Source organism: Rhinoderma darwinii, chromosome 10, assembly GCF_050947455.1.
Source record: "Rhinoderma darwinii isolate aRhiDar2 chromosome 10, aRhiDar2.hap1, whole genome shotgun sequence".
Classification (NCBI taxonomy): Eukaryota; Metazoa; Chordata; class Amphibia; order Anura; family Rhinodermatidae; genus Rhinoderma; species Rhinoderma darwinii.
Genome location: NC_134696.1, coordinates 98,001,968 through 98,016,728, shown reverse-complemented (window position 1 = coordinate 98,016,728; position 14,761 = coordinate 98,001,968). Strand labels below are relative to the sequence as shown.

Below are 14,761 nucleotides of genomic sequence, written 5' to 3'. Positions count from 1 at the left end.
CACCTTATATAACTGTACAATATATACCTGCACCTTATATCACTGTACAATATATACCTGCACCTTATATAACTGTACAATATATACCTGCACCTTATATACCTGTACAATATATACCTGCACCTTATATAACTGTACAATATATGCCTGCACCTTATATAACTGTACAATATATACCCGCACCTTATATAACTGTACAATATATATCTGCACCTTATATAACTGTACAATATATACCCGCACCTTATATACCTGTACAATATATACCTGCACCTTATATAACTGTACAATATATACCTGCACCTTATATAACTGTACAATATATACCTGCACCTTATATAACTGTACAATATATACCTGCACCTTATATAACTGTACAATATATACCTGCACCTTATATAACTGTACAATATATACCTGCACCTTATATAACTGTACAATATATACCTGCACCTTATATAACTGTACAATATATACCTGCATCTTATATAACTGTACAATATATACCTGCACCTTATATACCTGTACAATATATACCCGCACCTTATATAACTGTACAATATATACCTGCACCTTATATACCTGTACAATATATACCAGCACCTTATATAACTGTACAATATATACCTGCACCTTATATAACTGTACAATATATACCTGCACCTTATATAACTGTACAATATATACCTGCACCTTATATAACTGTACAATATATACCAGCACCTTATATAACTGTACAATATATACCTGCACCTTATATAACTGTACAATATATACCAGCACCTTATATAACTGTACAATATATACCTGCACCTTATATAACTGTACAATATATACCTGCACCTTATATAACTGTACAATATATACCTGCACCTTATATAACTGTACAATATATACCAGCACCTTATATAACTGTACAATATATACCTGCACCTTATATAACTGTACAATATATACCTGCACCTTATATACCTGTACAATATATACCTGCACCTTATATACCTGTACAATATATACCTGCACCTTATATAACTGTACAATATATACCTGCACCTTATATACCTGTACAATATATACCTGCACCTTATATACCTGTACAATATATACCTGCACCTTATATAACTGTACAATATATACCTGCACCTTATATAACTGTACAATATATACCTGCACCTTATATAACTGTACAATATATACCTGCACCTTATATAACTGTACAATATATACCAGCACCTTATATAACTGTACAATATATATCTGCACCTTATATAACTGTACAATATATACCTGCACCTTATATAACTGTACAATATATACCTGCACCTTATATAACTGTACAATATATACCTGCAACTTATATACCTGTACAATATATACCTGCACCTTATATACCTGTACAATATATACCTGCACCTTATATACCTGTACAATATATACCTGCACCTTATATAACTGTACAATATATACCAGCACCTTATATAACTGTACAATATATACCTGCACCTTATATAACTGTACAATATATACCAGCACCTTATATACCTGTACAATATATACCTGCACCTTATATAACTGTACAATATATACCAGCACCTTATATAACTGTACAATATATACCAGCACCTTATATACCTGTACAATATATACCTGCACCTTATATAACTGTACAATATATACCAGCACCTTATATAACTGTACAATATATACCTGCACCTTATATAACTGTACAATATATACCTGCACCTTATATACCTGTACAATATATACCTGCACCTTATATACCTGTACAATATATACCTGCACCTTATATAACTGTACAATATATACCTGCACCTTATATAACTGTACAATATATACCTGCCCCTTATATAACTGTACAATATATACCTGCACCTTATATAACTGTACAATATATACCTGCACCTTATATACCTGTACAATATATACCCGCACCTTATATAACTGTACAATATATACCTGCACCTTATATACCTGTACAATATATACCCGCACCTTATATAACTGTACAATATATACCAGCACCTTATATAACTGTACAATATATACCTGCACCTTATATACCTGTACAATATACACCTGCACCTTATATAACTGTACAATATATACCTGCACCTTATATACCTGTACAATATACACCTGCACCTTATATAACTGTACAATATATACCTGCACCTTATATAACTGTACAATATATACCTGCACCTTATATAACTGTACAATATATACCTGCACCTTATATAACTGTACAATATATACCAGCACCTTATATAACTGTACAATATATATCTGCACCTTATATAACTGTACAATATATACCTGCACCTTATATAACTGTACAATATATACCTGCACCTTATATAACTGCACAATATATACCTGCACCTTATATAACTGTACAATATATACCTGCACCTTATATAACTGTACAATATATACCAGCACCTTATATAACTGTACAATATATACCTGCACCTTATATAACTGTACAATATATACCTGCCCCTTATATAACTGTACAATATATACCTGCACCTTATATAACTGTACAATATATACCTGCACCTTATATACCTGTACAATATATATCTGCACCTTATATAACTGTACAATATATACCTGCACCTTATATAACTGTACAATATATACCTCCACCTTATATAACTGTACAATATATACCTGCACCTTATATAACTGTACAATATATACCTGCATCTTATATAACTGTACAATATATACCTGCACCTTATATAACTGTACAATATATACCTGCACCTTATATACCTGTACAATATATACCTGCACCTTATATAACTGTACAATATATACCTGCACCTTATATAACTGTACAATATATACCTGCACCTTATATAACTGTACAATATATACCTGCACCTTATATAACTGTACAATATATGCCTTCACCTTATATAACTGTACAATATATACCTGCACCTTATATAACTGTACAATATATACCTGCAACTTATATAACTGTACAATATATACCTGCACCTTATATACCTGTACAATATATACCTGCACCTTATATAACTGTACAATATATACCTCCACCTTATATAACTGTACAATATATACCTGCACCTTATATACCTGTACAATATATACCTGCACCTTATATAACTGTACAATATATACCTGCACCTTATATAACTGTACAATATATACCTGCACCTTATATAACTGTACAATATATACCTGCACCTTATATAACTGTACAATATATACCTGCACCTTATATAACTGTACAATATATACCTGCACCTTATATAACTGTACAATATATACCAGCACCTTATATAACTGTACAATATATACCTGCACCTTATATAACTGTACAATATATACCTGCACCTTATATAACTGTACAATATATACCAGCACCTTATATAACTGTACAATATATACCTGCACCTTATATAACTGTACAATATATACCTGCACCTTATATAACTGTACAATATATACCTGCACCTTATATAACTGTACAATATATACCTGCACCTTATATAACTGTACAACATATACCTGCACCTTATATCACTGTACAATATATACCTGCACCTTATATAACTGTACAATATATACCTGCACCTTATATAACTGTACAATATATACCTGCACCTTATATAACTGTACAATATATACCTGCACCTTATATAACTGTACAATATATACCAGCACCTTATATAACTGTACAATATATACCTGCACCTTATATACCTGTACAATATATACCTGCATCTTATATAACTGTACAATATATACCTGCACCTTATATAACTGTACAATATATACCTGCACCTTATATAACTGTACAATATATACCAGCACCTTATATAACTGTACAATATATACCTGCACCTTATATAACTGTACAATATATACCTGCACCTTATATAACTGTACAATATATACCTGCACCTTATATAACTGTACAATATATACCTGCACCTTATATAACTGTACAATATATACCTGCACCTTATATAACTGTACAATATATACCTGCACCTTATATACCTGTACAATATATACCTGCACCTTATATAACTGTACAATATATACCTGCACCTTATATAACTGTACAATATATACCTGCACCTTATATAACTGTACAATATATACCTGCACCTTATATAACTGTACAATATATACCTGCACCTTATATAACTGTACAATATATACCTGCACCTTATATAACTGTACAATATATACCAGCACCTTATATAACTGTCCAATATATACCTGCACCTTATATAACTGTACAATACATACCTGCACCTTATATAACTGTACAATATATACCAGCACCTTATATACCTGTACAATATATACCTGCACCTTATATAACTGTACAACATATACCTGCACCTTATATAACTGTACAATATATACCTGCACCTTATATACCTGTACAATATATACCTGCACCTTATATAACTGTACAATATATACCTGCACCTTATATAACTGCACAATATATACCTGCACCTTATATAACTGTACAATATATACCAGCACCTTATATAACTGTACAATATATACCTGCACCTTATATAACTGTACAATATATACCTGCACCTTATATACCTGTACAATATACACCTGCACCTTATATAACTGTACAATATATACCTGCATCTTATATAACTGTACAATATATACCTGCACCTTATATACCTGTACAATATATACCTGCACCTTATATAACTGTACAATATATACCTGCACCTTATATAACTGTACAATATATACCTGCACCTTATATACCTGTACAATATATACCTGCACCTTATATAACTGTACAATATATACCTGCACCTTATATACCCGTACAATATATACCTGCACCTTATATAACTGTACAATATATATCTGCACCTTATATAACTGTACAATATATACCTGCACCTTATATACCTGTACAATATATACCAGCACCTTATATACCTGTACAATATATACCTGCACCTTATATACCCGTACAATATATACCTGCACCTTATATAACTGTACAATATATACCTGCACCTTATATACCCGTACAATATATACCTGCACCTTATATAACTGTACAATATATACCTGCACCTTATATAACTGTACAATATATACCTGCACCTTATATACCTGTACAATATATACCTGCACCTTATATAACTGTACAATATATACCTGCACCTTATATAACTGCACAATATATACCTGCATCTTATATAACTGTACAATATATACCAGCACCTTATATAACTGTACAATATATACCTGCACCTTATATAACTGTACAATATATACCTGCACCTTATATAACTGTACAATATATACCTGCACCTTATATAACTGTACAATATATACCTGCACCTTATATAACTGTACAATATATACCTGCACCTTATATAACTGTACGATATATACCTGCACCTTATATAACTGTACAATATATACCTACACCTTATATACCTGTACAATATATACCTGCACCTTATATAACTGTACGATATATACCTGCACCTTATATAACTGTACAATATATACCTACACCTTATATACCTGTACAATATATACCAGCACCTTATATACCTGTACAATATATACCTGCACCTTATATAACTGTACAATATATATCTGCACCTTATATACCTGTACAATATATACCTGCACCTTATATAACTGTACAATATATACCTGCCCCTTATATACCTTCCTTTATATACCTGCGCTTTGTATATTTGCACTTTCTGATCGCACAGACTGCACCTGTAATACACAATATCAGGAAAGCCAGAATTCCTCCGCCAATCAGAATTAACTTTGTCCAGTCCACTATAAAATAAAACATGGGGTCAGTTATTACATCAACTTCTAATTGCCACTACAGACAGGATGGAATTTTTATGAGAACAAACTTTATCTGTAAATGATTACAATCCTAATATACGTCTAAAAAAAATCTAATTTTCAAATACCCTATTAGAACATTTGGAGTTAATAAACTTCTCTGTTTAGGAGCCTCATCTCTTTAGCCAGTGGGGAAAGTGGCATCAAAAAGTGTCTCTCGCTCTGGAGGACCCAGCACATATTACATGGACAGCCCATTGATTTAAATTAGAACAGTGTAATACCTCATTTCCCCTGTGGTGGCACTGTAGATACATTTAACACTTACAGTCGGGTTTCCCCACAGATTACAACTGATCCATGAGGTTACCAGCAGTAGGACATGTTGTGATCTGTTTATTGGTGGCCGACTATTCCTACAACAAGGACTAATCCAAAATCGTCAACCCCTTTAAAGATGTCTAGTTTATATTTCCGCGTATATGGAGACTGCATACAACAGTGCCTCCATTATTCCTTGCAGTGCACCAGATTTTTCCAGGAAGATTTACAGTTCCTTCAATGGTGGACACTGATTTGTTTCCACTTTCAGAAGTTGTCACTGTAAGGGTATGTGCACACGATAACGTCAGTTACGGCTGAAATTACGGAGCTGTTTTCAGGAGAAAACAGCTCCTGAATTTCAGACGTAATTGCTCGTACTCACGTTTTGCGAGGCGTCCATTATGGACGTAATTTGGAGCTGTTCTTCATTGAAGTCAATGAAAAACGGCTCAAATTACGTCCCAAGAAGTGTCCTGCACTTCTTTGACGAGGCTGTTATTTTACGCGCCGTCTTTTGACAGCCACGCGTAAAATTACAGGTCGTCGGCACAATACATCGGCAAACCCATTGAAATGAATGGGCAGATGTTTGCTGACGTAGTCGAGGCATGTTTTCAGACGTATTTCGAGGCGTAAAACGCCTCCAATACGTCTGAAAATAGGTCGTGTGAACCCAGCCGAAATCCTTCCATTGTCTGATTTATAAGGTGGTCACAAATGCCTCCAGCAATGGACACAGAGGAGTTGGTGGTCACCACCGCACATTGCCAATTTATGAAATTTAGATTGTGTCTGCAATGGGATTCTAGAAAGGACCAAAATATCACCACGTGCTCATTCAGATGGCTTATTGTACCCGTTTCTGATGTCACACCCAGACCTCTGGCGGTTCTATAAAGGCCAACTTAGAGCAAAATAGTGACTCCATGAGAAGAAAGGTCCCCTTTGCATTGTGAATTTTCATTGATTTGCTCTTTTCTATTACTTACACTGGAGAGTTTTACGCCTTCAAACAACTTGGACCAGTTTATCAACACAATAAATAAACTTTTAGTAACCGCGGTTTTTATATCCATATATCCTGTATATATTGTTTTGTTTTTACCAAGATCATCATGACAGTATATGTATCTGTGATTTTAGAAGTACAAGTTTGCTCATTTAGTTAAGGCCCCATGCACATGACCGTAATTTTGGTCCGCAATTAAGGACTTTTTGCAGATCAAAATACAGTTCCATTCATTTCTATGGCCTACGGTCAACTTCCCGTATGTTTACGAATAGGTGTCCGGGCCGTAGAAAGCTTCCGTAAAAAATAGGACATGTCATATTTTTATATTGTTTTTTAAGATCTCTGCTTGCTGTTTACACCCAAAGATTGAAAACCTGTACAGATCGAGTACTTCTCACAGTATCCACTCTATACAATCCTCTGTAAATGAAACAATGAGAACACCAGACTGATACATTTCCTGCACAGATACATTGTAGCAAACAATTTGTCATGTATTTGGCTCACAGAGAACTGTCTAGACTGGACACAATTGTAGGAAACTCTCAGATGTGAGAAGTATTAGATCTGAATGAGCGTTCAGTCTCAACACTGTTTCCATTCATGCACATGAAACAGAGAACTTGAAATGGTGTGAACTTAGATTATAAAGTTTATTGAGAGGTTGTCACTGCTCCGCCCCCTGCAAATTACACAATTACATTTACTTTGTATCTCCTGAGGGTGATGGAGAGAACACAAGTCTGTATAACATAGAAAGGCAGTGTATAGTACAGCAGACAGAACAGCTCAGGTACCCAAATGATGGTCACCCAGGGAGGAAAGTAAGTGTTGCTAGGCAACATGAAGTATCCAATCCTACAGAATATTTTAAAGAGAAATGCAAGCTGGAAAATCTAGTGCATGTTATACTATGTGTGTGTAGTTACTGTTGTGTACTTAGTCTTTACCTGCTGTGTGTAATTTTGAAGTAGAGATGAGTTTGACGTATCACACGTTTTCTGTGGTTTTACATAGGACTGCTAGTAAATCTACTGAACTTTCCTAATTCAGAGATCCAGATAAATAATTAAGTTACTGATTCAGTTCTGCTGTATATTTATCGCAATACTTAGTTTTTACTAGTCTGTATTACCAGCAGTAGGTAGGTGGAGATCCATGGAGCCTTCTGTGTTGCTGGCTTTACACAAAAGACCTCCAGGGGGCATCACGGTTCCTTTAAGCCTGGACACTGTTTTAGAGCCATGAGATGATGAATTTATGGAGAATCCAGACGTCTCGGTGACATTGATATCAGTGCTGTGCCAGGTGATAATTGCTGGCGGATTAGCTATCGCCGCACACTCGCAGTAAATTGCGCTCAGTTTCCTCTTGCATTGCGATTTCTGGAAGATATCTGGTTTTTCTGAAATATTAGGAGATAAGGTTATAGCTCAATAACTAAGATAAAATAGATAAAAGTTAAGGATTCCATATCAGGGGTATAGCTAGGAGGGAGCTGGTGGGGTGTCACAGTTTGTGGGTATGTGGACCCAATAGGCCGCACCGCCATAGAGAGGAGGCAGCTGGCCAAACAACAGAGGAGGTGGGTGCAGCAGGTTATGGCAGACGTGGCGGATAACAGCAGGTGCCGCAGGTTGCGCCAGATGTGGTGAATCACACTGGACGTGAAAGATAACACTGGACGTGGCAGATGACACAGGTTGTGGCAGAAGACGCAGGATGTGGCAAACGACAGCAGGTGCAGTAGACACGACTCCAACACTAGTAGGCACAGGAACAAGAACACAGCACGGGATACAGGAGCAGGTAACAGGGCACGGGTAACAACTGGAACGGAAAAACACTAACGGACCATTTGCAATACTGACATGGGATACACAAACAATGCTCAGGCAAGGATCAGAAGGGCAGGGCCCTTCTTATAGTCCAGGAAATCATGTGTAGTTGATGATGATTGTTCACATGTGCGCACGCTGGCCCTTTTAAGCCCGAGCACGAGCGTGCGTGCGCACCCTACGGGACACAGCGGACAGGAGCGAAATTCAGCGCTGGCGTCTCCTAGAAAGGAGATGCGAGCCAGCAAACACTGATCCATGGCTGCGGGCGTCGGGAGGTGAGTAAGCCAGACGGCCCACGGCCATGGACGCTACAGCATCCCCCCTCTTACGCCTCCTCTTCTTAGGGCCAGAGCGAGAGAGAAATTTCTTAATGAGAGCAGGGGCACTGAGGTTCTCTTACGGCTCCCAGGACCTCGCATCAGGACCAAACCCTCTCCAGTCCACCAAATAGAACATCCTTCCTACTACCCTTTTGCAGTCCAGCATCTCCATCACCTCGAACACATCAGAAGAACCGCTGGGAGCAACAGTGGAACTGGAAGTCTTACTCTAGCGGTTCAGGACCACTGGTTTCAGGAGGGACACATGAAAGAAGTTGGGGAATCTGAGGGCAGGAAGTAGCTGCAGCTTATAGGAGACAGGGTTTATCTGTTGCAGAATCTCAAAGGGTCCGAGGAACCAGGGAGCAAACTTGTATGAAGGCACCTTCAAACGAATGTTCCGTGAGGACAGCCAGACTTTGGTACCTGGAAGATACTGAGGCGGCTCTATTCTTTTTGTATACGCTTTTCACTTCATGCGATCGGCTGCCAGCAAAATAAAGGACTGGGTCTGTTGCCAGATTAGCAAAAAGTCCCCAAATGCAGAGTCAGCAGCGGGTACCTGAGATGTAGTCGACACAGGAAGAGGGACTCTAGGATGTTGAATGCACACAATGTAAAACAGAGTGGAAGTGGTGGACTCACTTGTGTGGTTGTTATACGAGAACTAAGCCCAAGGAAGAAGCTGCACCCAGTTGTCATGCTGTAAGGAGATGAAGTGGCGGAGATAATTCTCCATGATCTGGTTGATCCTCTCGACTTGCCCATTGGACTGCGGGTAAAAGGCTGAGGAAATGTCCAATTTCACATCCAGGAGTTTACAGAGGGCTCTCCAGAATTTTGAGTTAAATTGAACCCCCCGATCGGATACATTGTGAAGGGACAAGCCATGCAAGCGGAAGATATGCTGAATGAAGAGACTCGCTACTCAGGGAGCAGAAGGTAGGCCGGTCAGCGGGATAAAATGTGCCATCTTTGAGAACTGGTCCACCACCACCCAGACACTGTTGCATCCTGCCAAGGGAGGAAGTTCTGTGACAAAGTCCATCGCAATGTGCGCCAAGGGGCATTGGGTACAGACAGAGGTTGAAGCAGGACGGCAGGCTTGGAGTGAGTAATCTTGTCAGTAGCACACACCGTGCAGTAAGAGACAAAGTCCAAGACATTTTTGGGTAGCGTGGGCCACCCGAAGTGATGAGCAATCAGGTCTCGGGTCTTACGAACATTAGCGTGCCCAGCCAGTTTAGAGCTGTGTCCTCAGCAGAGAATTATTCTACTGTCTGCCAAGTGAAAAAGTCCTCCCCGGGGGGATGTCCCTAACCTGCAAAGGATTGGCAGTGACAATGCAGGACGGGTCTATGATACTTTGAAGGGACTCTATAGATCCTAATATAGTGCTCCACATATAGCCCACCCCTGTATATAACCCCCTGTAGATAATGCCCCTCAAAATTTGATTAGGATAAAAAAATATATATATATTTTTTTAACACACTCCCACTAATCCCGTTCCCGCGCCATCCAGTGGCAATGCAAACCTGCTTTCTTCTGATCAGGTGTGCTGGGGTTGAACTACGCAAGCGGCGTGATGACGTCATCGCGCCTCTTGCGTCTATGAAAGGAGCTGATTGACAGGGCGGAATGACTTGCCCTGTCAATCAGCGCCTTTCAACAATGCAAGCGGCGCAAAGAAGTAATCGCGCCGCTTGCGTCATTGAAAGACGCAGGTACAATTAAAGTGCAGGAGGGGGTGGCGGCTGGATTCAGTAGCGCCGCCGCCTCCTCAGAGAGGCAGCAGGCCGCCATCATGGATGGTGCGGCAGTGGCGCCCCTAACTACGCCCCTGAATTCCCTGCACTTCTGACTTCTGGACCTCTTGGAAACTGACCTCGTCTGGTCTCTTGTTAACCCCTTGTTTGCTGATTTGGACTATCTGCTCCCGGCCTGTTCTGACCTCTGCTATTCCTGATATCCACTTGCTTGCTGATTTGGACTTTCTGTTTACCCTCTGGCTGTCTGGTTCCTGTTGAGGTTTGCCTGTTATCCAACACTGAACTCTGCTAAGGCAACCTGGGTTCTATGCAGCAAAGACCATCCCACCTTGCGATGGGCGCTGATGAAAACCTTAGACTAGCCTTAGACTCTGTCAATCAGAGTTGTGATGGATTTGAGGTTGCGGTTTTATTTGCACGCTCTCTCCTGGCTGTCTCCAGCAGCCTTTAGGGAATCACTCAACTTGCAATTCCATAACACTACTATGTTGAAGGTATTTATCTACAGGGCAAAAAAAGTGAGTACTTGTCCTGGGTGAAGGAAAGTCTAGCTATGACAAGCGTACAACTGTAGAGAACACACAGGAAAGTGAACTTAAACTTAAGGATGGAGAATTTTAGAGAACAGACTGTTTTCTTTTGCTCTCCAGAAGGGAAAATCCGGTGCTTTTTTTGGTGTAAAGTTCTATAACTTTTTAATATACTTTGTGTTTCAATTCCTCATAATTTTTAAGATCTCTGCTTGCGCTTGCACCAAAAAGTTGAAGACCTGCTCAGACCTAATACTTCTCACAGCAGAGGATTTGCTACATTTGTATGCACCCTAGACAATCCTCTATGATTTAAACAATGTGAATTCCAGACTGATACATTTTACCTGCACAGATACATTGCAGCAAACTATTTGCTACGTATTTGGCTCACAGAGGACTGTCTAGACTGGACCCAATTGTAGCAAACTCTCAGATGTGAGAAGTATTCATTTGAATGAGCGTTTAGCCTTTGAACGTAAACAAAACTGTTTCCATTCACGCACATCAAACAGAGACCTTGAAATGGTGAGAACTTAAAATATTACGTTTATTGAGAGGTTGTCACTGCTCCGCCCCCTACAAATTACACAATTACATTAACTTTGTATCTCCTGAGGGTGATGGAGAGAACACAAGTCTGTATAACATAGAAAGGAAGTGTATAGTACAGCAGACAGAACAGCTCAGGTACCCAAATGATGGTCACCCAGGGAGGAAAGTAAGTGTTGCTAGGCAACATGAAGTATCCAATCCTACAGAATATCTTAAAGAGAAATGCAAGCTGCAAAATCGAGTGCATGTTATACTATGTGTGTAGTTACTGTTGTGTACTTAGTCTTTACGTGCTGTGTGTAATTTTGAAGTAGAGATGAGTTTGACATATAATGTGTTTTCTGTGGTTTTACATAGGACTGCTAGTAAATCTACTGAACTTTCCTAATTCAGAGATCCAGATAAATAATTAAGTTACTGATTCAGTTCTGCTGTGTTTTTATTGCAATACTTCATTTTTACTAGTCTGTATTACCAGCAGTAGGTAGGTGGAAGTCCTTGGAGCCTTCCGAGTTGCTGGCTTTACACCATAGACCTCCAGGGGGCATCACGGTTCCTTTAAGCCTGGACACTGCTTTAGTGCCACGAGATGATGAATTTATGGAGAATCCAGACATCTCGGTGACATTGATATCAGTGCTGTGCCAGGTGATAATTGCTGGCGGATTAGCTATCGCTGAACACTCGCAGTAAATTGCGCTTAAGTTCCTCTTGCATTGCGATTTCTGGAGGATTTCTGGTTTATCTGAAATATTAGGAGATAAGGTTATAGCTCAATAACAAATATGAAATAGATAAAAGTTAAGGTTTCCATAGCGGCATATCTAGGAGGGAGCTGGCGGGGCATTTGTACCGGGTTCAAGATGCCGGTTGGGGCACCAACAAGTTTCTCTACTATTTCCAGGGTATTTATGTACGGTGCAAAAAACGGAGTACTTGTCCTGGGTGAAGGAATGTCTATCTATGACAAGTGTACAACTGTAGAGATCACACGGGAAAGTGAACTTAAACTTGAGGATGGAGAATATTAGAGGACAGACACTTTGTTATGCTCTCCAGAAGGGAAAATCCGGCGCTTTTTTAGTTCTGGAGAACAGGACAAAATACTGGAGTACGGGGTTGATAGGATGCATAAGAACGTAAGTCGAAATTAATTGTTGGCTGATTGTCGACACGGGAAAACAATAAACCTGGAGTTTCTTGAAAACCATTTAGGGGTCTAGGCCCAGGTACTATTTCAGACACGGATGTTCGCCCTTAAGTGTAGATTTGTAATCCAGGAGATTGTGCAGATTTGACTGTGTAACCCACCAAGGAAAACTACAACCTAAGTCTCGCAATCCACAAAGGTCGACACGGAAACAGAATGGAAAATTCAGTATCAAATTGTAATCCACAAACGGTAAAAACACCTCGTTCACCTCTTGCAGACCAACTGAGGTTATTAGTACCACAGCCAATGTCCATGAGCTGCAATAGGGTAGAACAATGGTAAAACCCCTCACTAATGCTGGTTGCCTCCAGAGTTGAGAATAAGGAGCCGATGGGACCTTAGAGGTGATATAGAGGTGTCGGACATGGACAGTAGCCAAAAACAATAGGTGGAGCAGCTTATGTGGTGAAGGGTCATTGGTTCTAAGAGAAGGGAAGGAGGGTGGGGGTAGTGATCCACTGTCTATGTAGTGCCCACTCGTTCTTGCACCCCGTAGATCTGGCCCTGTAGTCATTTACTTTCTTGGTGCTGCTGCTCTGCTCTTCACAATGCTCCCACACCTCCGGGCCTGTCTGCCTTTTTTAAAATCTTTTTATCCCTCTCCGTCCTCTTAACCACCACAAAACAGACTCTGCCTTCAGCCTCTTTTCCACGTCTCTGATGTCCCTGCGTCCCTCTCGGCCGGTCATTGACTACTCCTGTCACGGTGAAAACAATTGGGATTGGCTGCTGTAGGTTCATAATTTTTTCCTGGTAATGACTGCATGCCGGCAGCGTTACATGGGTCTCCCTCTTACACGACTATCTCACACTTTGTGAAGGGAGCTGGACTGATGTAGCAGAGCGACTACATAATCATAATGCAATGAGACATCATGATTTCCAAAAGGAATCAATAAGGTCAATAAGGCCAATCACAAATTCAGCTCTGTTACATCGGTACAATACGAAACCTCAGTAACCCCAGTAGCAGTTATCATGTCAATAAAAAAACAGAGGGCTGTGGAAAAGTTCTACCCACTTTCATCTTATGAAGAGGAGGTATGTGCTGTGCAGCGGAGGCTGGGAGGTAAGTATAAAGTTAGGCACCCACAATAGTCTTACAAACATAGAGGTGAGGGGCCCCAAAGCAAATATTAAAATGGGTCACCCTTTCTGGTATTGATTATGTTTACTTTACCCGAAACCATATGGGACAAGAGCACTTGGTGCTTGTTTGCCCCCTATCTTCTTAATATGATCCTAGTGTGTGCTAATGAAGTGTCCAAGGGAATGAAAATCTCAACATAGGTTCTTACCACCCATTAAAATAAG

At 39.2% G+C, this 14,761-nt stretch overlaps 1 protein-coding gene across 1 annotated transcript in view; it reads right to left on the bottom strand.

Moving 5' to 3' along the window:
* The window catches only part of LOC142662675 (uncharacterized), an 85,722-nt gene that overhangs the window by 31,662 nt on the left and 39,299 nt on the right, over positions 1-14,761 (bottom strand). The window contains exons 13-15 of the mRNA XM_075840887.1: positions 12,710-12,979; positions 8,352-8,621; positions 5,757-5,865 (exon numbers count right to left, since the gene is read on the bottom strand). Coding sequence (XP_075697002.1) covers positions 5,757-5,865; positions 8,352-8,621; positions 12,710-12,979 — 649 coding nt within the window. The remainder of the gene's footprint in view (positions 1-5,756; positions 5,866-8,351; positions 8,622-12,709; positions 12,980-14,761) is intronic.